Source organism: Chelonia mydas, chromosome 1 (genome assembly GCF_015237465.2).
Source record: "Chelonia mydas isolate rCheMyd1 chromosome 1, rCheMyd1.pri.v2, whole genome shotgun sequence".
Lineage (NCBI taxonomy): Eukaryota > Metazoa > Chordata > Testudines > Cheloniidae > Chelonia > Chelonia mydas.
The window spans coordinates 200,499,279-200,523,258 of record NC_057849.1 but is presented as its reverse complement, the minus strand read 5'-3'; the positions used below and the strand labels follow the sequence as shown (position 1 = coordinate 200,523,258).

Below are 23,980 nucleotides of genomic sequence, written 5' to 3'. Positions count from 1 at the left end.
AGCACAGCCTGGCCCGGCCCGCCTTGGAGCCCCAGGTAAGCGCTGCCCCCCCGACCCCCTCCCAGAGCCTGCATCCCCACCCTCTCCCCACATACCACCTCCAGCCCCAAACTCCCTCCCAGAGCCTGCACCCCAATCCCCTACCCCAGACTTTCTCCCCCACCCAAACTCCCTCCCAGAGTCTTTGGCAGGTGGGGGCGGAGTTTTGGGGGGTGGGTTCTGGGCAGCATGAGTGACATTATTGGCCCGCTAGGAGGATTTGAGGACTGGCACTGGCCCTAAGGTAAATTGAATTAGAGACCCCTCATCTAGACAAAATTTCCCTAGTTTGCTTATGAGAATGTTGTGTGGGACTGTATCAAACACCTTATCATAATCTAGACAAATCACATCTACAGATTTCCCCCATCCATTAGGCCAGTATCCCTCTCAAAGAAGGAAATAAGGTTAGTTTGGAATGCTTTGTTCTGGACAAATCCATGCTGGTTATTCCTTATAACCCTATTATCCTCTAAGAGTTTCCAATTGATCTGTTTAATAATTCGTTTAGGTATCTTTCCAGGTACTGAAGTTAGGCTGAGTGGTCTATAATTCCCCAAGACCACTTTGTTTCCCATATAAACAAAGGTACTATGTTTGCTCTTCCCCAGTCCTCTGGGACCCCACCTGTCATCCATGACTTCTCAAAGATAGTCGCTAATCATCCCAATATTGCTTCAGCTAGTTCCTCAAACACTCTAAGATGAAATTCATCAGGCACTACCAACTGGATTACATCTAACTTATTTAAATTATCTTTAGCCTATTCGTTCCCTATTTTGGCTTGCAATCCTTCTCTCCTGTTGTTAATATTAATTGTGTTAAGTATCTGGGCATAATTTACCTTTTGAGTGAAGACTGAAGCAAAACAGGCATTAAACAACTCAACCTTCTTGATGTCATCAGTTATTAGCTCTCCTTCCCCACCAAGTAGAGGACCCACACTTTCCTACATCTTTCTCTTGCTCCCAATGTAGTTATAGAACCTCTTATTATTACCTCTTATGTCCCTTGCTAAGCGTAACTCATTTTGTACCTTAGTCTTTCTGATTTTGTCCCCATACGTTTGTGCTATTCTTTTGTACACATCCTTAGCAAACATGTTTCCACCTCGTGTAGTATTCAGGCCCACCTCTATGAAAGTTAGCAAAAATGGATGCTACCGCTGTGTCAAAAGCCATTTCTACATCAACGCCTCTACATCCTGCAATTTAAGCACACACTTGAAAAACCAATGTCCAGCTGTGACTCCTTTTAGACATGACCTGCAGCCAGCGTCTCCTCCTCTACCCCTTCCCATGTCCCAAATGCCCCGTTATTGCAAGAGTAATCAGAATGTGCAGCTTCCTGATTTTATCAGTCTGACATAGCCAGTTTCCCTGCTAACTGTAACAGACACCACACTGCTTAGCAACAGACAAAGCAGAATCCTACTTTTTCTTGTGTTCAGCTTCTGCTTTCTTCTGTTTCTTTTCTTCCATGAGCCGTGCTCTCTTTGCTGCTGCCTCCTGTCGTTTCCTCCTTCTGGCCTCCAGCTCTTCTGGGCTCAGTGCATGCTTCCTCCTTGTAGGCACCTCCTGAAGACCAGTGACAAGTACCTGGAAAAGGAAGGGGACTTGCAGGTAAACAGATATTTCTCATCTCAAATTCCTATCAGATCCCATCTTATCCAATGTCCCATATCTGTTCCCTACAGTCTATTCCTCCAGAGCTTTGTCTGAATTGAATCACACTCCTCAACCCATTTCAAGGAGGCCACCAAACCATCAGCTAACGACAGCGACCTGTATTGCAATGACCTGCATTTGAACCTCTTAATGCTCATCTCTGATCCGTTCCCAACCCCCCTGAGTCATCCAGTCCTCAGAGTCTACTGTTAATTTCAAGACATTTGTAATTGAGTCTTTAAATATTTCCTCCGCAAGATGGAGATTAAAATCTGCCTCATTTTCAATGACTCATTGACTGCATCATATGAGTCATTTCTTTCATTTTACATTTGCTTTATTTCGGAGGGCTCTTCCTTCTTGATTGGTCTCTTCAAGGACTTTCTGAAGATCCAAAAGCTGATCAAATGCTCTTCTGTCTTCTCTGCTCAGGTCTTTCGAATAATCTTTGCCTTCATATACGTACATATGATCTTTAAAAAAAAAATTAAAACATATAAAGATCTCCCAATGGGCCAGTGGTATCTGCTAAAATTACAATAAGTAACAAGTAATAATTAAAGTTACAGTAAGTACGTAATTTGAACTCACACCCTCTTTGTGACACCATTGCCCGTTCTAACAGGGATAGCTGTTGGGATAGTTTTGTGAGGAAAAACATAAGCATCTCATTGAGACAACTAAACCAAATTTCTGTCAAGGCATTAATCCTCAGCGAGGATTACATGCATGGTGAGTTTGAAGTGGAATTTGTTTGGCACTATCCAATACCGATGGAATCCTGGCTCCTAAGATCAGAAATTTCTTCAACAGCTACCACACATTGGGATCTAAGAAACCACAGTTCTTCTCTCAGTCTACAATAGGAAATACCACTGCGTGGTAACCATTGGCAAATGGTAACTTATTACCAGTAGCCACTGGATGGGACTGAAGGCCCATTTTATAGAATCCCATTTCTGTAATATTATGGAAGCCCCAGTCACAATTCCATAGTTAAGGATGAGTTCCATTTTGCACTTAAAGCAGAGATTATGGATCGAATACAGTGCATAGAGTGACACTACAAGGGGAAAATATGTGAAAAAAGGATCTTTAAAAATCAGTTTAATCCAGTCTGGGAATGCACACACTAACGTGCCTTAATCCTAATCATATGGTTATTGCATGCTGTCACCACAGGACAGAGTTAAGGTTACTTGGGTGCCCTAACTCTGCATTTCTTTCCCTAATGCTTGGATTTTTTAAAGTGAAATTCCAGGGTTTGTAACACTTGATTTGGGGATAATTACAACATCCCTATGATGTTTTTTACCCTTAAGCTACTGATTTGTAACTCCATCTTAAGATGGATCTTTCTCTGTGAATAAAGTCAATTATAATACAATACTTGAGCCTTCCCTAGAGACTTACATCCAAGGATATCAAAGCATTTCACAGACATTAATGAATTTAGCCTCGCAACGCCCTGAAAGGCAAATCAGTTATTATTATCCCCATTTTACAGATGGGGAAATTGAAGCACAAAAGTAGGAAGGGAGTATTCAACAGTTACAAATCAAGTCTGTGGCAGAGCCAGGAATAAAACTCATGTCTCCTGATTTCAAATCCCCTACTCTAACCACAAACCCACCTTTCTTCCTTCCAAAGTTACTTGAAAAACACAGTATAACCCCTTGAAATCTCCTCTAATAGCATCCAGTCTTGAGTGTGTTTTGTGTGCATTTAGGATCCTCGAACTTACTTTCTGTATCTTGCTCTCCGCTTTCTTCTTCACTTGGTAGCACAACATCATTTACCCACATTCCTTCTTTTGTCTCTCCAAGGATATTTTCCAGCTCCACATCCTGGATGGTGCTCCCCTCTGATGAGAGCAGCTTATCCAAACCAAACTTCAGGATTTCACTCAGCTTTAACGAACAAAAGGATGAAGTTTAACGTCACCATCATATTTCATGCTACTTCTAGCCCACTGTGCCTCTAGGTTGAAATGCAAGTAGTTTGTGGAGATGGAAATCAGACACTTAATGTCACCCCACAAAACACTCATGCTTTGTCAGCTGTTATTTTCACTCTGCCCTCATCAGTTATGCACCACCTAACTAGACCCAAGTAACAAATCATGCTCAGCAATATCCATCTTGACAGACATGGGTCACTAGTAGCTGCACAGACAGCTACTCAGATTACATGCAGACTCAGGCAGACAGCTCTGCATTGGGTCACATTCAAGAGGTTTTCCCCACAATCAGAAAGGCCAGAAACTTTTGTTTCTTTTGACAAGAATGCTTAAATGTCTGCAGAAATTAGTGGGGTGAAAAGTGCCAGCATGGCATATCACCACGCACGGGCTCAGTCCAATTTCTCAAACTGGAAGCTATCATTGCTCAGACAAATTTGCGAGGAAGAGGGAAAGAGGGGGGCTGTGCCATAGCTTTTCATTGTTTCACTTTACATGGAGTTCACGTCCCCCTACATTTCACTTAGTATGGAGTTTGACAAGATGATCTGGTTGTTCCTTCTGGCCTTATACTCTACCAAATTCCGGGTCCAATTTCATGGTCATAGGATTTTAAAAATTGTAAATTTTGTGATTTCAGCTATTTCAATCTGAAATTTCACTGTGTTGTAATTGTAGGGGTCCTGACCCAAAAAGGAGTTGGGGGGGGGGGGGGCGTGGTCACAAGGATATTGTAGGAGGGTCTGCGGTACGGCTACCCTTACTTCTGCGCTGCTGCTGGGCGGCTCTCTGGCTGCCCAGCTCTGAAGGCAGCGCTAAAGTAAGGGTGGCAATACTGCGATCCCCCCTAAAATAACTTTGCAACCCCCCTGCAACTCCCTTTTGGATCAGGACCCCCAGTTTGAGAAATGCTGGTCTCCCTCATGAAACCTGGATAGTATAGGGTAAAAGCACACAAAAGACCAGATTTCACGGTCTGTGATGCATTTTTCATGGCCACGAATTTGGTAGGGCCCTAGGCCTCTTAAGTCCCAAAATCTCAAAGCAAAACTCAGCTTTCGGTTTCTAATCACAAATCCCCCCACCCCAGGATTCCAATTTGCCTAGAGCTCAGTGTAAATTTTGTCTGAAAGTTTTGCAAGCCTAGGACAAGTTGCGGGTTAGTAACAAAAAGCTACCATAGTGCTGATGGTATAGTTCTGTTTGTGTGGGAGAAGGAGGCAAAACAAATGAACTAGAAGCAACGATGCAATTTTCATATAAATATCTATTATAGTCAAAAACAAGGAAAGAAAACCCCTCTGGAAAACATGCCCTAGTTAGACAGTGGTTGAGCCTAAAAATTAGCATCTGATTGTCCCCAAATTTCAGTGGTGTTTGGATCTGGGATTTTGGCTTGCTCCATAAAAGAGATGCATTCAGATGCCATGTTCTTCTCCAATCCTCCCCAAAGACAATGGTGTTTGGATCAGGCCCATCTCGAACACACACCCAGAATGGGGCCCTCTTACGTTTCTCAGGGATGATGCTGTCGAAGTCATGCTCAGCGATCATCTTACCTGCATGTCTGCTGCTTCCTGGCACTTGGGTACTCCGAGAGCAAACTGCCCCCCTTCGATAACAGTGTTTGTAAATTGGAGCTTCGATGCAGCTCGGCGGTAGATTATTTCTTCTACAGTGTCCCGTCCAATCAAGCGGATAATTTTTACAGGCCTTGCAAAATTGAAGAGAGTCAGTTTAATCATTTATATTGCTTTAGAACAGTTTCCCTGAATCTGGGACCAAACCCTGCAGTCAGTCCTGACCCAGCGAGGTGCCCAGTTAGCTAAGAGAAAGCACGCGTAGAGCTGCAGAAGGAGATGCTGACCCGACCACCATGGTCAAAAGGAGGAGGGGACACTGCAGAGAGCAGCCAACCTCCCATTCTATCCCCCCTCCATAACTGAAGAGTTCCAGATTCTGGAGACTTGGGGAGGCCAGGACTGCATGGGATCAAAGAAGGGAAGAGGTGGAACTATGCTGAGGACCCATGACTCCTCTTTCTCTCCCTCCGCCCCCAATTATCCGAACCACTCTGCTTAGGTCTCCTCTGCTGTCAGAACTTGCGGGTGGGAGGGAAGCATTAGTGTGGCATTTAGTGAGAGGGTGAGCAATCAGATGCAAAATGCACCACAAGAAACAGTTCTGTTCCTATTTCTCACTTGTTCTGGCCAATCCTGTGAGATCTCGCTGTGGCTTGCAAGTCATTTTGTGGGTTAAAATCGCTATCAACAAAAATAACTGTATCTGCTGCAGTTAGATTCATGCCGACTCCACCTAAAAAAAAGTTTTAAACAAAGGGGATGGTCAGTAACACACATTAGCAACATGAAATAAAGGGAGAAACAGTGTTTAGACTACAAAAGGGTGGATCAGTTCAGATACAATAAAAATAAACCCAACCTTGCTCCATCCCTCAAACCAACACTGAATCATTTATGAGGCTCAGAAAAGTTTGGTTAACCTTCTGAATTTCATTTTCTTGCACTTCTATGCTTCCAGCTTTCCACCAGGCCTCATAACAGATGTGTTGTCTAGTGCACTAAAAAGAAATCAGGTGTAATCAATCTAAAGGGGATTGTTTGTTGAGGCTGCTGGACACAGATGGTGCTCTCTAGCTGGCAGACCAACCAACACAGCTGGGCTGCCTAGTGTCAATACAAAGGATCTCCCTAAGTCCTGGCAGAGACCAGTGACTCTGCCACAGAAACTGGAAACGTCAAGTACAATAATACAAGCCCGAGGATGGTGGACAGTCTGGGTTCTTATCCAAACTAAAACGTCGGAGATTTGCCCGTCACTGCTTTCTGAAGTGCTAGCTCTCATGGGCTGAAAAGACAAGTTAAACTGGAATATAGGTTTGAGATATATACTGCCTCTAAAGAGGAGGTACATGCTGAGGAGCATTTGCCTCTATCCAGGAGACGCACTTCCTTCCTAGCAGGGCCGGTGCAACCACTAGGCGAACTAGGCAGTTGCCTCGGGTGCCAAGTAGTTGGGGGGAGGCGGTGGAGCGGAGGTAAGCTGGGGCAGGGGGGCGCAGGGAGGGCCGCCTGCAGCAAGTAACGGGGTGGGGGCGGCGCACAGGGGAACCGCTCCCCGCCCCCACTCTCCTCTGCTCCGCCTCCTCCCCTGAGCACCGCCCCGCTCTGCTTCTCTCCCTCCCAGGCTTGCGCGCCAAACAGCTGACTGGCACCGCAAGCCTGGGAGGCGGGAGAAGCGGCGGCGTGCTCGGGGAGGAGGCGGAGCAGAGGTGAGCTGGGGTGGGGAGCTGCCGCAGGGGGTGCTCCCTGGGCCTGGGGAGGGAGGGGGCGGCGGGGAGCTGCCGCAGGGGGGACTCCCCGGGCCAAGGGGGCGGCGGGGAGCTGCCGCAAGGGGGGCTGCCCGGGCTGAGCAAGTCGTGCAATGGGCTGCGCTGTAAACTGCATGTTGGCCTCAGGATCCTGAACTTGGGTCTCAGCCTGAACATAGAAGACACATTCAAACACATCATCTGCAACTATAATTAAAAAAAATCTCCACACAGATTCTATCACGGACTAAATGGTTTTTAACTGATGCTATTTAAAAGCCTTATGAAATCCTATTTGAATATTAAAACTGGGGTTCTCTAAAGAATTCAGACCTTCCCAAAGTCCGGTCAATCCCTGAAGACAGCAAAAGGCCAGGAGATTGTGGAAGGGTTGATTATAGTTCCAGTTTTGTCTCTCCCACAGTTGCCTTACCTGCCCTGGTGCTCAGCAGGAAAATAAAGATGGGCTGCTGACCAAAATTCTTAATGGCAAGGTGCCTCTCTTCCCCTCGGACAGACCCATCCAGCCGCTCATAGCTGTAACCTTTCCAAAGGGACAGAACAGCATCTGGTCAAGAAACCACTATTCTGACCCTATCCCCCTCCAGGCTGGTTTCTCCTTTCCCAGCCCTCCTGGTCTGCTCCCTGCTCTACAAGCTGCTTTCCCTGTTATTAGTCTTCCTCCATCAACACCCCACACCTCACATTCTCCATGCTCTCCCCATTCTCCCCAGATTTTCTCTGGCTTTCTTTCCTTCATCTACATTCTCCTATTTTCGCTCCTTTCTAGTCTACTCTCGGGGGGCAGGGGGGTTAGTAGCTTTGTTGCTCCCTCATGCTCCACCAGCACTACAGAAATGAAGGGCCAGATTCTGTCCCTGTTGATGTAAATCCAATTAATCAGACTGACTGCAATGGAGTTACTCCATACTCACTGAGTGCAGGGGCTACCAGAACTGAATGTGCAGCAGAAACTCTTGTGTTTTAGTTTGCTGCTTGGAAGCAGAGGAGAAAAATTCCGAGCCAAAGCAGAAGAGCGCTGGTACAATGGCCTGTTTTAGATCAGGCCACTTTGGCAACTGGCCCCGCATTATCGGCCAAAGCATACAGTCCTTTCTCACTGACTTCAATGCCAGCTTTTCTGAGTCAGGACTACAGGATTTGGCCTCATGTTCAGCTTTAGACTACGTTATTAGTTGTCTATGGCAAGAAACACTAAATAAAAGCCTCTCTCATGAGAAATAGTTGGCATAAAGCAGGGGTAGGCAACCTATGGCAAGCGTGCCAAAGGCGGCACGTGAGCGGACTTTCAGTGGCACTCGCACTGCCCGGGTCCTGGACACCGGTCTGGGGCGCTCTGCATTTTAATTTCATTTTAAATGAAGCTTCTTAAACATTTTAAAAACCTTATTTACTTTACATACAACAATCGTTTAGTTATATATTATAGACTTATCGAAAGAGACCTTCTAAAAATGTTAAAATGTATTACTGGCACGCAAAACCTTACATTAGAGTGAATAAACGAAGACTCGACACACCACTTCTGAAAGGCTGCCGACCCCTGGCATAAAGCCTCATGGATTGAAATGAAAGAAAATATCTCATGTCTCAAGAACACGTCTGGTGACATTGCCAGAAATGATGGGATCCTGCCTACCCTTGCACTTATACGGTTTTCAAGGGGACATATTGCTAACAACGGTTTTCAGCAATAAGTTCATTTCCTGGTGTAGGCTACATGACCTGCTTTTTATTGAATTCACAGTGGTGTAAATCAGGAATACATCTACTGATTTCACTGGAGTTTGGATTTATAGCTCTGCAGCTAAGATCAGAACATATGCGAGAGTCCTGAAGCACAGGGCTCTTCGGAGCCAGCACCATTACAGGATGACTTTTGCATCATGGCACAGTGTAAAGCAAATAGCATTGTATCACCATGAAATGTCAGGGTGCTATAAACCAAGTTCAGGCCCTTGGGTAATTAGCTGTAACTCCACTGAAATTAACAGTGTTGCACTCACTGACACAAGGACTGAATATATCCTATGACCACTAAACCTGCATTCATTTAGTTTAAGGTATTAGAAAGCAGAATCTTACCCTAATCATATAGCAAAGAGGATGGGGGAGTGAGGGAGAGGGTTTGGCCTTCACTTGTCTTTCATTCAAGGATTTCAAAGCTCTCTGATCTCATTGAACCTCATAACATCTTTATTATCCTACTTTCACAGATGGCAATAGCATAGATGCCAACTTCTCCTGGTGCCGGTGGGTGCTCAACCCCCGCCCCCCATCCCACCCCTTTCCCCAAAGTCCCCGCCCCAACTCTGCCCCCTCCCTGCCCCTATTGGACTCCTTCCCCAAATCCCCGCCCCGGCCCCGCCTCCTCCCCTGAATGTGCCGTGTTCCCCCCCCGCCCCCGCCAGAGCTTGTTTTGCGGTGGCAAGCACTGGAAGGAGAAACGGGAATGCGGCACGCTCAGGGGAGGAGGCAGAGGTGGAGGCGAGCTGGGGCGGGGAGCTTGGCTGCTTTTTCCCCATGGGTGCTCCAGCCCTGGAGCACCCATGGAGTCGGCGCCTATCATACTGAGGCAGAGAGAACTAAAGAGACTTGCCCAACGTCAAGCAAGCAGTCAGACACAGCAAGAAAACTCCTTCTGCCTACTAGAAATAAGTCCCCAGTATTATGGTCCCTTCTCTGTCATACAAGGATCAGTCGAGTACAGCATCACTGTAGCTGACAAAAGACAAATATGCCAAGACAGCTGCTCCAAGAATACAAGTATTTCACCTCTATAGTCCATGTAGTCTTGCAGAACATCCAGCATCCGAGTCATCTGAGAAAACAGCAAGACCCGATGACCACTGCAGAAATAAAGTGAAATCCCGTAACTTCAATGTACCTTTTGTAGCAGAGGGATAGACAAGGTTCGCTTAGTTTAATATACAGGAGTATTTTTAATCCAAACATTGTGTGATTTCAGTTTCCTCAAATATAAAAAGACTTGCCAAGATCATAGAATGAGTTAGTGGCAGAGCCGGAGCTAGAGCTCAGGTCTCCTGACTTCCAGACCTGTACCGTGTGCCTCATACTGTGACAGCACTCTATTCAAGCCAGTTGATACTGTCTAGCATCATTTTTTAGGTGCAGCAGGCCCATGGGTCCTGAGAGTTTTTGTGGCACAGGACCCGGGGACGGAGAGACACGCACGCATCCACGCACACACACACACACAGTCTCGCTCCCCAACACCGCTATACAGCAGAGAAGCAAAATCATCCCAGCCACTTTAAAAGTTTCATTTTTGCTTTAAAATGTCTGTTTAAGGACTTCCTAAGGAAGCTGTCAGAGGGAAACTGCATACTAGTTAAGATTCTCTTGTTTGGTATCACTCTGCATCATGGAGGAGGAACCGTCTCACATCCTGCACCAAAAGGCGATTTGAAGTGTGTCCTGGTTTGGTTAGCTCTCTCCTGGGAGATGGTGCAAGTATCTAAAACTTCAATTCCAGATTCTGAAGCCACCAAAGTTAAGTTCCAGAATCTGGGTCAGGATCTTAAATCCCACATCTTTGGCATGTGTGTTTTCCAGGCTTTGATTTGTCCCAATTCTTAGGTTTGGGGATCCCCCCCCAACTTATGACTATTTTTCATTTTGACTGCATATTTGTGCTTCCTCGGCCCAGAGGAACTGAAGCACAGCATGAAAGTCTGTTCTCTTGGAATCTGTGGCCAAAACAGAAGCATCAGACATCATGTAAGACAACTTGTTCTTCCAGGATTTCCAGCCTGAACTTGGAAGACAGAAGAGGTTTGAATAAATACAGAGAAGCAGCCAGTATTCTGGGCTCTTTAAAAGGAAGCTTCAAACCTTTTAAGGTTCCTTGGTCATCCTTACTCTAGCTGCAACATTGTAATTACTTCTGTAGAGCTGTCAGTAATTCAGCATCAATTAACTGGACCACTACAGTGTTCATTTCTTGGTGTATGTGAGTAACAGTCATGGATAAATTAGTTTGCTTTTCCCAGCAAGGCTTATCTAGACTCCCACAAGTAAAGCTCAGTAACACCACATACCCAGCATACAAGAAAGAAAGGAGTTTGTCTAACAAGCACAGTTTCCCACTGGCTTCAATGAGGTGGTCTCCAATTTCGAAGGGCTCTGGTTCAACACCTGGAAGGGAAGAAAGTCTCAGAAGCAGTACCACTAGTAGACCAACGATAGCGAGGGCCTCCAGGGTCACCCCAAGTTACCCCAGTGTCATGTATGGTAATTCACAATTTGCACATCTGTGGCTAAACAGAACTAGGTAATAACCTGGATTCCGGCTTCAAAACTGACAGTGCTTTGCTATCTAGTAGGAACACTATAGTAACGATTCCATGTCAACAAACTAGTGTGAATGCATTGCTAAGGCTGAGAAATCAAGCACTCAAAAGAAAACAAGTGCAGAGTTAAGGCTGAAAGCTCAGCCTTGACATAGGCTTATCCTTGAAAGAGAGTCCCCTATATATATATCACTATTAGTCAATTAATATGGATTGTAATTTATCATACAACCTTACATACAATCTTCAGGCTTGACTCAATTTTTAAGTGTCAATGAAATCTACAAAACAAGCCATGTTTGAAGAAAATTGGCTCATATCCTATGATAATTTTTGGTTACTTTCAAACAGAGAAGAGTTCTTTCTCACCACTGAATAGGTATGGGTGGGCTACACACTTTCGAAGCTGAATTAAGACATTCTGAAGTTTAACCTTCCTCCCTGCTTCATTTTCAAATGCATCTGAAACACAAAAATGAAACGGCAAACCCATTCAACAAGAGCTCTGGGGATACACTGTAAATGTAGTGACTGGAATTATCTGGACACCGAGCATAGCTCTACAGGTTTATAACAGAGAAGGGAAAAGTCTCAATGGTACACTTTACTGTTCAAATTTAGGTTCCAAATTTAACACACTCCCTCTTCATGCACCAACTGAGTTTTCGCTCATATTTTTTTGGTCAAATATTTACCCACTTTGGCAGAGGAAACACTGAAAAGTGATATCTTGTTGGAAATTTTTCCCTGAGACCCCAGTTAGAGAGCCACAGTCCCTGCCACTTCACACAGCTCAGGGATTTAACATTTTCCAAATTAACAAATCAAGTTACTTGGTATAACGCATGTGGGTACTGGAAGGAAAAGCTGGCAGCAGCGTCAAGATCTGCACAGCCACCACCTGTGTTCTCTGGTGCTGCCAACCTTACTTCCCAGCTCTGCTCAGAGTCTGCAAGGGACCAGAGAGACAGGCTGGTCGGAGGAGGGGAAAGAGGCGAGGCTCTAAGAGGGTATGGCATGTTGAGCTTTCCACAAGAAGCTTGGTGCTGCTATCTCAGCTCTTGACAGCAGAACCATAGGGAGACTATGAGGATGAGGGCCAGAAGAATGAGTGGGCCTGTAGGGAGAAGTGATGCTCAGTGGGGCTTTGGGGAGGCTGTGCGGAGGTTACAAGGGGATGCATGGAGGAGGCTAAGAGTGGAAGGGGAAGAAGACTGTGCGTGTCTGTTGCAGGGGTGGCCTGGGGCAAGCACATTCCCTCTGCACTCCCCATCAGCACTTGAAAGGCTCCCCTGGCACTGTGGCCTCAGCTCTCTGGTGCGCCGAGCAGTAGCACCAGATGAGCGGAGTGTCTCTGCAAGGTCATTAGGACAAGCAAGGGCTTCTCCAGTGCTATGTAATAGATAGCCTCTGCAGACATGTGCATGCTGGTAGTTTGTAGGTATAAGGACCCAGGGACTAGAAGCTGGGTCTGCAGAGCCTGGGACACCTGATATTCCCACAGTGCCCCTGGGAGGCCATGCAGAGGTACAGTCCGGGAGCACTATGGAGAGTAGGCACCGCAGGAAGTGCTGCCAAAGAGACCCAGAGTGATGGTACCCTGCAGCCCCTTGACTGGCCCAGCACCCTATTTAACCCCAGGGGTTCCCCCGGGAAGTTGTCTGGACAACCACATGGACTTCACCCTGCTGCAATGCCAGACTTTGCTTGATCTCCCGGTCTCCAGTCTCTGACTCCAGCCTGACTCTGACCCGGATTCCTGACTCTCCATTCTAACCCGGTACTACCTCTGGCCTCTGACTCCAGCCTGATTTTGACCCTGACTCTTGCTTATTGAATCTGGCTCTTGAGATCCCTCCACCTCCTGCGTGTCGACTACCGTCCCTGGTGGGCAGACCTCAGCCCAGCTGTAACCGCTAGGCCAGACCTCCTGCGCTTTCGTCCCTCACAGCATAATGTAGCATTCACACAGGAAAGTGTATAAGATCAGAGTAAGGAATGAACATCTGCGTGTAATTTAGCAGAAATGGTGTGCTCATTTTGATTGGTTATATATTAGAAGTACAAGGGAGTTTGTTATGAAGGTGAAGAATCTACAAGGGTGTTTGGGTGGGTGTTAACACATGTGACTGAAGGATGGTTTAACTGGTGATACTAAAGATATTTCTGAAGATCTTTAATTGTATTTTAATTAGAGGTCGGCCCAAACCGGAATCCTGAGATTGACTGCTTCCACACTTTGGGAAAGTGCAGATCCAAATACCAGTGGACCAAACCAAAAGCCCAGAATCAAAACAGCCATGAACCTTAGGAAAGTTTGCAGCAGGCTTTAAATTTTGAGGCTCAGACTAATCCCCAATTTTAATATTACTTGCTTATCAAATGATCATTCAGAAAACTGAACTCAGCACAATCATTCAGAGCATGCTAATGCATCTCCTATTTCACTACAAGAGCGCATGGATTTACAAAATGGAACTCATTTTGCTTTTAAATAAACTGATTAGGTCCAACCCCCCAAATGCTCTAATTACCTAGATCTTTCATCAAAATAGCCTTGTAGTATTTTCTCTGCAGGGCTGACATCCCATGATACAGAACCACTTCCACCTTCTTAGGCAGCTCTGACGCGACCTCAGCCTTCACCCTCCTAAGCAAGAAGGGCTGCAGAAGACTGTGCAATTCTTTGGCTATTTGGAAAAAAACACTGCAATAAATGAATTAAGTGTAAAGGAATGTCTCTAGCACTTTATTTTTTATACAAACATTAATGAAACCTCACCCCATCTTGTGCATGTAAGTATTTTCCCTATTTTATAGAAGGAGAAACTGAAGCAAACGTGGCTGCCTAAAGGTAGGTACCTAAACACATATGAAAGCACCTACATGCTGATGTAGGCCACATTGTTTCATAGCTAATCAGTTTCAGAGAAAGCAAACCCCAAAGTCCCAACACCCAATCCCCTGCTCTAACCAGCTTACAGCACTGACCCTCAAGTACTTTTTATGACTCATTACTTGCCTGGCTTGCTCTCCTTTTCAATCCCACAGTAACACTGAACAAACTCTTCCACTTGCTCTTTAGGGAAGATGTCAGGCTCAATAAAACTGAGCAGGGAGTACAGCTCCTGGAGACTGTTCTGAACAGGAGTGCCGGTGAGCAGGAGACTGAAGCCCACTGAAAACTGAAATAAGCAAAGACAAAGTAAAATGAACTACAACATGCAAGTGGAATGAAAAGTCACTTGCCACACAAACCCCCTTCACTACTCTCCTACACAACCAAAATCTGACAGTTAGTAGAGAGGTACCTGCAGAACTCTGCAACTTCAGTGGAAGCCAGCAAACTCAAGATCTGGAGTAATAAACAAACTTACAGGGCCTGATTCTCCTCTCAAACACTCTGGTGTAAATCAGGTGCAACTCCTCTGAAGTTAATGGAGTGACACCAGAGCACAAAACATGTATGAGCAAGGGAAGAATGAAGGCCAAATATGGTGCCATTAAACTCTTGATCTCTGTCGCACGATATGCACAAACCATGTGCACAGTGTTAAATAACTAGAGCTGGTTGGAACATTTCTACAAAAATCAAAACACCAAAATGAAATTACACAAAACCCACACTCTGCTTTGCTGTTTTCAGAGCAGCTCTCATAATGTTGATATTTATCTGCACTGTGCTATTTGCAGCATTCCCTGTACTTAGACTGGGGAACACGGCTATCACTATGGCAAGTTTAATACTTCATAAAATTCCCACCAAGTTCAAAAATTGGACCTAGGTGAGCAGAATGAAGGTGGGATTGGGGTTATCTTTTAGCATTAACAATGACCATTCTGGAACTAGAAACAAAACTGATCAGAAATAATAGAAAATATTGCCCTGGGCATATTCTGCTCTTGGATGTGCTCCTACTGGGGCAGATTTGGTTCTGGCACACCTGGGTAAATGGAGAACAACTCCACTGACTTCAATGAAGAGAAGTGACTTAACCAAGGTCACATAGCAAGACCACAGAAATAGACCTGAGGAATCATGACTCATGGTCCCCTGCACTCACCACCGGACAAGACTTCCAAATTCACGGCTACCTCACTTTGTTGTTTTTAATAATTCATATCAGAAATACAGACTCCTGATGCAGATTGTCACCTGGCTGTGATTTAGTTCCACGCCATTTACGGCTTCTTTATATTAATCCTTTTCTCACATTCCTCAAACTTCTGAAGCCCAAACGTGAGTCAGAATGTGAGACAAGTTCCCTGTTCCAATCTATTGGCAGCATAGGGCTCAATCCATCTGCCACTGAAGACAATGGGAGCCTATCTACTGACTTGGAGAGGAACTGGATCAGGCCCACAGATGAACAAACGTGATGAGGGCTAGTGATGACATAAATAATGAACCCGTACCCTTTAAAGGGGAGAAAAATCCTTTAATTGCTAAAAGGCTGTTGGGCTCTTTTTTACCTCTGAAAGGGTTTTGTGCAACAGTGAGTTCTGATTTTTCAACCTGTGGGCTTCATCCACAACCAGAGCAGCCCAGTTAAACCTGTAAAATAAATTAATAGAAAGTACTGTTTTCAGTTAAAATTCAAATAATTCTTGACAATATGAAGAGGTCAGTATCAGCTGGTCTCTCTACATCTATACTGGAGATGGCCCTCAACCAAGACCCACGATCTAAAATCCCCTGAATATCGTAGGGGGCGGAGGACGGAAATCAGATCTTCACCTAACGTTTGCCACTCATGTGTATTTCTTGGTGTAATGGATACCTCATAGCAATCTATATTTCAAGTTGTAAAACCTTTTCCATTCTCCCCTCTCATTACTCTCTGCAACAGTCACCTTTCAAGCCTGAAACTTCCCGGGGCTGTGTGTCTGCCCAAAGATGAACTTTTGGGGATAAAATGAGGGTGGGGACATGGGGGAACAGTTCAGCTGCTTTTCACGGAGTAAAAAAGAAAAAAAAAATTACACCTTTTTTCCATTATAAACAAATATTCCTGAGAACTATTTTTGAACAGCTGGGGTAGAAGCCGGCCTTTTCGCAGGTTAACAGACCTGACTGAGAAGTACGTCACAGCCTTGTTATGAAGGAAGGCGGCTTTCCACTTGGCCAAGTGAGCCTTTGAAAATCATGCATGGAGGATATACAGTATATCATTTGTTTTGCTAAGCTTGTAAAGTACACTCTTAAGGCAGGCTGGACTGCATCCCTACCCACCTCTGTAATGTGCTCCGAGATCTACAGATGAAAACATGTGAAGTATTATTATTATTAGCCATATTTTTCAGATGGAACAATCCAGGCTCAAAGAATTTGAGTGACAGTTCTTGAAGGGGAAATGAGGTCTCGTGGGTTAAGCACTGGCCTGAGAACCAAGAGACTGGTCCTGAGGCTGATGTTTATGTGATAACAGGCAAATCACTTAACCCCCCCGACATTCTTTACTCTACATACTGCGCTGATGGTGTAAATTACACAGAACGGTACGGAATTAAGCAGAAAGTCATTTGGAACGAAGAGGACTGAACTGCATTCTCCGTGGCTTTATTTTTTTTTACAATACACACAAAATGTTTCATGGTGTGTTAATTATCAGCTCAAGACATGGATTCTACGATGTGTTCATCAAGCCCAGTATCTTGCCTCTAGAAGTGGCTAATACTTGGTGCTTCAGAGGAGCCCCATCGTACACCTGACTAGTTATGAACTGAGGCTGAAGGGATGGGATGGGGCAGTTTTTTTTTTTTTTTTTTTCTCCGACTGAGTCCCTGAAGCATTCATCAGATGGGACTGCCTCCAGAATTCATAACTAAGTGTTTGTATTATAAGGCATCAGCATTGTTGTTATAAGATATCCAAATCCCTTCCCAAGTACAAGTGCAGCATTATGTAAAATCTTCTGTGATCATGACAGAAATACCTGCCGCTAATTGGTTATACTAATAAAAGACAGATCTCACCAGAAAGTGAGATAACTACTCAAAGAGCAGGATCTGCTGGACTGGCAATGTGATGTGATACAGTTTAGGTTATGATCCTAACCATATGATAACGCAATTCACTTTCGTCAGAGTCTGTACCTGTAATCTAAACCAGTGGTTCTCAACCCACATGCGGCCCAGCTGTGTGCTAAAGGTTGTCTGGCCTGCACGGCGGGGTCTGGAGTCAGGGCTGCTGCCTGGCCCAACACAGCAGGGTTCGGGGTCCCTGCTGCCTGCCCCAGAACCTGGGGCTCCACTCCTGGCTCCACTATGTGGAGGGGTCTCTGGGCGGGGGACGCTAGGCATAGGGGTCTGTGGGAGGGTTGTGGGGGCACCGTGGGTCTCAACCTGCGGCCCACAATGATAAATAGGTTGAGGACCACTGATCTAAACCAATGCAGCCACTTTTACCAGAATATTACTCTATGTACTATCTTCTATTGGTGCTATTGCTTGCTCCCTGGGAGCAAAAATCCACTCACTCCTTTTATGCCCGTTACGTGTGACCAGTGCACAACATTTACTTTTTCATCTGCTTGAAAATTGTTCTTTTAGCGGCTGGGGGGAAGGATTGCTCATGTACAATGTGTCTGAAAGTGAAAAGATCCTTCATTAAATGTTGCTCGAAGAAAAATTCTAATAATCAAAGAAGAGTGCAATGACTCATGTGAAACAACAGAACTGGGACCTCATATCAATGTGCCTAGACAGACTGTTGACAGACCTACTGTATAAATTCTAGTAAAATAAAAATAAACTCACAATTTTAGAAATGCTCCATCTTTCAGGCAAATCTGTAATCAAACAAAATCAGTGTTACACACAATGCCTTTCAGTTACATAGCACCTCTCAACATAAGATATCCTAAAGTTATTTACTAACATAACAAACTGATATATAAACAGTTCACAGACAAGGATCACTTCACCAACCCTTGAACTGCAGCTGCTTCTTGAGTAGAATATGGCAGCTACTTAACAGCATACAACAAGACTACACAACAGAATAGGAGAGAAAGTGAAAGAGAATTGAAACTGCAGGAAGAATTTAGAGCAGGGGTGGGCAAACTTTTTGGCCCGAGGGCCACATCGGGGTGCGAAACTGTATGGAGGGCCGGGTAGGGAAGGCTGTGCCTCCCCAAACAGCCTAGCCCCCGCCCCCTATCCCACCCCCACCCACTTCCCACCCCCTGACTGCCCTCCTCAGAACCTCCAACCCATCCAACCCCCCCCCCCCGGCTCCTTGTCCCCTGACCGCCCTCTCCTGGCACCCCCTGCCCCTAACCGAGCCCCTGGACCCCACCAACATCCAACCCACCCCATCCCCTGACTGCCCAACCCCTATCCACACCCCCGCCCCCTGACAGGCCCCCCACATTTCCCACACCTATCCAACCCGCCCTGCTCCCTGTTCCTGGACTGCCCTGCCCCCTATCCACACCACTGCCCCCTGACAGGCCCCCCCCAGACCTCACCCTCTATCCAACCCCCCCTATTCCCGACCACCCCGCCCCCTGCTCCCTGTCCTCCCGGCTAGGCACCAGCAAAGCAAGCACATGCTTGGAGAGGCACAATTCCAGGGGCGGCATTCCAGCTATCCTGTTTGTTTTGGGTTTTTTTGGCTTGGGCAGTTGCGCTCTCGGAGCTTGGGGTGGCAAATTTTTTGCTTTGGGTGGCAAAAAACCTAGAGCTGGGCCTGTCCCCCAGGACCTCCTACCCAACCTCCCCCAGTCGTTGCTCAGAGCGGCAGGAGCTCGCAGCCCCGCTGCCTGCGTGGTGGTGTAGCTGCAGGGGAGGAGGAACAGCCGGGAAGGGGTCGGGGGTAGCCTCCCCGGCCAGGAGCTCAAGGGCCAGGCAGGACGGTCCCACGGGCCGGATGTGGCCCGCGGACCGTAGTTTGCCCACCTCTGATTTAGAGGATGGAACGTAATTAATGGAGTTGCAATTTGGCCTAGATACCCAAACTGCTATTATGGGCCCTGGGAGAGCCCTGGGATCTATAATGACCACAAGTTGCTAGGACCTTAGTTTTAGGTCTCATCGGAAATACAATACAAAACACAAGCAGAAAAGCTCAAACAAGAAATATTAAGAGAGACTCTCAAGCTGGGGAAAATGTTCAGCTCTCTCAGGGAAGTCTTTTCACTTCTGTCATGTTTTCTCACATAATGTTTCTTCCCACATTTGAGAACTAGTGACGTTATCTACCTCCCCTCCATGTCTCATTTTCCCTCCTCATTGACCCTGCATTAAAATAAGTGATAATGATGAATTTGTGGCATCATAATTACTTGCTAATGTCACAAGCACACACACTGTCCACCTTCAGAAAGGAGGAGAAGCTGGGCTGTGTCAAGAAGAAAGCCCTTATTAAAAGCACAGACCTCACCACTGGCAACAGCAAGCAAAGAGAAATACTAGTCAAGTGAATTTATGCATGGAGAGGTAGGACTGTCTAAAGCTTGCTCCAATGTGAAAGTCCCCCTCCCTTTAGTGCCCTCGGGATAAGTATTCTCATAGCACAGACAGGATCGAGGAGCGAGAGTGGAAAGGTGGGCAGGGTCAGAGGGGACAGCATGGGACAAATAGATACAATCTAAGGGGGAAGAGAAAGCGAGAGACCACAAAACAGGGGAAGCAAAGGGGCAGAAGCAATGAAGGAAGGTCAGAGAAATCAGATGGTGGAAGCTAATGGGGACCTTTCACCACTACTAGATTGATGTAGATGTGTTAGTTTATTTTTTAAAATGGATTGAACGAATGGTGCTAAATCACTCCCGTGAGGAGCGATTTATAATGGAGAAGATTTTTATTTTCCCCTCAGGAATAATTAAGCAACAGAACACTGTTTTAATAACTGCAGGAGAGGCCAAAGCAGCGACTAAGCCCAATCTAGTTCTGGCTGGCTCCAATCTTGCTCCCATTGGCACCAGTAAGAACAAAACTGGGTCCTAATCATGGACTCTGTTCAGCACTCCTTATTTAGCTCAGACGCCTATTACCTTCAATGGGAGTTTCACTGGAGAAAGGACTGAGAACAGGGTTCTACCTCAGTAAGGAATGTGGAATAGGATCCTACAGCAGCCACTGAATGGGACGAAGGGGAAGATAAATACAAGCAGAAGCTTCCACTAAATGTGATTGTTCTGAGGCTCCAGCTCAAAATGAACCTGTGTCCTGCAAGCAAGTAATGCTCCTGCCTGCTGGCAGGTACCTCATATGTAGTGAGCAGCACGTGAAAATGAGAATGCGCTTTCAGGTCCCACTGCAGCTTGGCCCTTTCCTCCTTGTCTCCTGCATATGCCACATAGGAAAGACCTGGAGCAAATCTGTTTTCATTATAAAAAAAACAAAGTAGTGAGCTAGGCTGAGACTTTCATGTAAATAAAGGATGTAGTCTACTTTGAACCCAGACTATCAAAGAGTGTATAAACCAGAGATGGGCCCAAACGGCAAACTCAGATCCAAATGCCTTGAGGTTTTGGAGGACAGGGTTTGGATTCAAGTCTTTGACTCGAAACCTACCCAGATGCGTTTGGAGCCAGGCTGGATCATATTTTGTGGTTCTGATTGGAGGATTCCAAAAATCTTATGAGAATGGCTACTCTCTCATGGCTCCTGATGCTCAAGATGGGAAATCTTGTGATAGCTACCAGTCTCATGGGATTTCCACCATTTTGAGCTGAAAAGTCTTATATAAAGGCAGCAAGATTTTGGTTTTGCCAAACCTGAGCTTCAGCCCTGATTCAGCCTCCAACCTGTACCCCGAGATCAAACCTAGCGCTAAGATATAAGATGATAATATAATCGCTGAGGCTTACCTCTCCAGCTCCTCCTTCCAGTTGCTCAACACGGATAGAGGACAAAGAATCAGAAATGGCCTTTTGTTTAACTTTCCAGTCAAATAAACAAGCAGAGCAATAGTCTAGAACACACATAGACAGACAAAGAGGAGATTATTTTCCAGTGACTAGAAATGGACTCAAACCATCGCCCTGTATCTAAACACACCCACAGCCTCCCAGCTGGCCCCTGAAGGTTCTCTACAGCAAAACAGGACCAAAAATAAATAAATAAATAAAAATCCAAAATCAAAAGAACTCCAAACTATGGAAAAGTTTAGGTCTGAATGCCACAACTCAGACCTAATAATCCCCTCCCACAAGAATCTTCTCTCCCACAAGGACAGAAGAATATCTACTCTATGTCAATGTTTAAAACAATTCACTTGTTATTTAAGATGCATGGAATATTGTCAGATTAACATGCACGTCAGACTCATTCTCCAAAACTTGCAAGACTTATTTTGAAAAATGTTGTCACAAAAAATCAATATGAAAAATCTACAAGTTTCACTTATCTCTCTGACCCTAGAACTGAACTTCATAAAACTATCTACCCAGACTTGCATCAAAATGACACCACCATTACACTGATAGTATGTTGTTTTTACAACTTAACAGGGGTGTCTCATGTAGGGCCATCATTACTTTTGTCCTCAATGTTCAATGCAATGTCTCCTGACAGAAGATCATTTTGCCTTAAAATAAAAATAAAATAAAATAAAGTCCTTACTGAGTGTTACTCAGGCAAAACCTTTACTGAGGTCAAAGGGAGTTTTGCCTGAGTAACCACTAAAGGAATCAGGATTTAGGCTTTAATCCTTGCAGTATGCACTTCAGAATTTGATCCTTGGTTTGATCGTTGGTATTTTTCTTCCTCTTATAGGAATGACTGGGAAAACAGAAATTTGGCCAAGTTGTTTTTCTACATAGTAATGAAAAAATGCACCTGACAAGTCTTTCCGAGACCCATCTCGTCACCCAGGATGCAGCCGCGCTGAATTTCGTAACACTGTACTAGCCACTTTAGTCCTTCCATTTGGTAGGAATGGAGTTGGATACCTAGAAATAAAAGTAAATGGTGTAAAGCTACATCCTACTGCAATGCACTTTACATGGCTTTACATCCAGAGACTATCCAGAAGCTGAAACTGGTGCAGAATATGCCTGCCTGCAAACCCAGAGCACATAGCATCAGTACTTCACCCATGGCATTGGCTGCAAATACATTTTCAGGTGGAGTTTAAGGCACTGGTTTTCACTAATAAATCCCTAAATGATTTGGGACGTGCCGGCTTGGTAGATCACTTCTCTACAAATGTCAAACTGCTGCAACTGAGATCAGTGGAGATGCCTCAACTGGCCTCAAATTAAACAGGAGGAAAATTCTTGAGTGGAATTTTCCATGATGGGTCCTCAACTTTGGAATTCTTCCCCCTCCCACCCCCGGTCTGTTAACCTATGACAAAGCTCATCTTTTCTTGCTGGTGTTTGGGGATGGAACACATTGAAGTTTTCTGAGGGAATATTGAAGGTGGGGTATTTTAGGTTACTATAATTATTGGCAACAAATTGAGGAATAGGGTAGTCTAGTAAAGTAGTTCTCAACCAGTGGTCCGGGGCCCCTAGGGGGCCTCGAGCAGGTTTCAGTGGGACCTCCGAGTAGGGCCAGCATTAGACTTGCTGGGGCCCAAGGCAGAAAGCTGAATCCCCACTGCATGGGGCTGAAGCCTAGGTCCCTGAGCCCTGCCACCCGGGGCTGAAGCCTGAGCAATGTAGTTTCATGGGGGCCCCAGGCAACTGCCCTTCTTGCTAACCCCTAACACTGACTGGCTTTTATATGCAGAAAACCAGTTATTGTGGCACAGGTGGGCCGTGGAGTTTTTATAGCATGTGGGGCGGGGGGGGGGGGGAGCAGACCTCAGAAAGGAAAAGGTTGAGAACCTCTGGTCTAGTAAGTTTACTATTACTGGTGCTTTGTTATTGTGAGTTTTATGCATTGTAAAAAGCACCTGGAGCTTTCTGTATGGATACTTCTTGCTATATGAGTTTTAACCAAAATAGAAATAAATAAACCCACACACTCCCAGATTTCTTTAGCATCCTCCTCTGTAGTCATCAATTGTGCTACATGTAGCTCTGTTCATACTCACTGAAGACATTAATATAACAGACTCTTGATAAGAACTGTCTTTCTACCTGCCTACATTGGGGAGGGAGGATGATTTTGTGGTTAAAGCACAGAACCGGGGGGGCAGAAGAGCTGGGCTCCATTCTAAACTCTGCCAGAAACTCCCCACCTAGTATAGGCCAAAGTCACTTTGAACACAATTTTCAGGATCCTTAGTTGATTTGTTACCCAGCTTGAGACATCTAGGCCCAGATTTTCGAAAGTGGGTGCCTAAAGTCAGGCCATGTATTTAAGTGCCTAAATGTGGATTTTAGCACCTCAGTGGTAATCGGATATATAGTCAGACACCTTAAAATGCAGCCTCGTTTTCAACTCAGGCCATTTATTTAGGGGCTCACATATGGATTTAAGTGTCTAAAGTCAGGCTTAGACTCTTGGAAGTCTTGGTCTCAGCATTTACTATGGTGTGTTAATCATTTCTAAGCAACCTATTTGCCGGATTTTCTTTTCCTAAAACAGGGTAGGGCCCAGTAAAGGCAAGTACTGTTTTGTAGCCACCCCTGCAAAGAAATTTATATTTATAGTAACAACATAAAAACAAAAATTAAGGACGCCTGTATTCTTTTCTTCAATGTCTTGGCTTGGATACTGTGTCCCCTTAATTCCTTGCTATAATGTG

At 45.3% G+C, this 23,980-nt stretch overlaps 1 protein-coding gene across 3 annotated transcripts in view; it reads right to left on the bottom strand.

Annotated features, from left to right (window-relative positions):
• CHD1L (chromodomain helicase DNA binding protein 1 like) overlaps positions 1–23,980 on the bottom strand; it is a 36,496-nt gene that overhangs the window by 10,683 nt on the left and 1,833 nt on the right. The window contains exons 2-17 of one of the 3 annotated variants that reach the window (XM_037909357.2): positions 22,120–22,232; positions 21,150–21,253; positions 20,543–20,657; positions 18,091–18,122; positions 15,805–15,886; positions 14,354–14,516; positions 13,866–14,021; positions 11,701–11,793; positions 11,080–11,176; positions 9,794–9,867; positions 7,431–7,541; positions 5,868–5,982; positions 5,226–5,379; positions 3,451–3,616; positions 2,037–2,179; positions 1,474–1,637 (exon numbers count right to left, since the gene is read on the bottom strand). In XM_037909357.2, the coding sequence (XP_037765285.1) occupies positions 1,474–1,637; positions 2,037–2,179; positions 3,451–3,616; positions 5,226–5,379; positions 5,868–5,982; positions 7,431–7,541; positions 9,794–9,867; positions 11,080–11,176; positions 11,701–11,793; positions 13,866–14,021; positions 14,354–14,516; positions 15,805–15,886; positions 18,091–18,122; positions 20,543–20,657; positions 21,150–21,253; positions 22,120–22,232 (1,882 nt within the window). Of the gene's footprint in view, positions 1–1,473; positions 1,638–2,036; positions 2,180–3,450; positions 3,617–5,225; positions 5,380–5,867; positions 5,983–7,430; positions 7,542–9,793; positions 9,868–11,079; positions 11,177–11,700; positions 11,794–13,865; positions 14,022–14,353; positions 14,517–15,804; positions 15,887–18,090; positions 18,123–20,542; positions 20,658–21,149; positions 21,254–22,119; positions 22,233–23,980 lie in introns of those variants that run through there. The other 2 variants (XM_027824540.3, XM_037909367.2) reach the window with 2 other exon arrangements.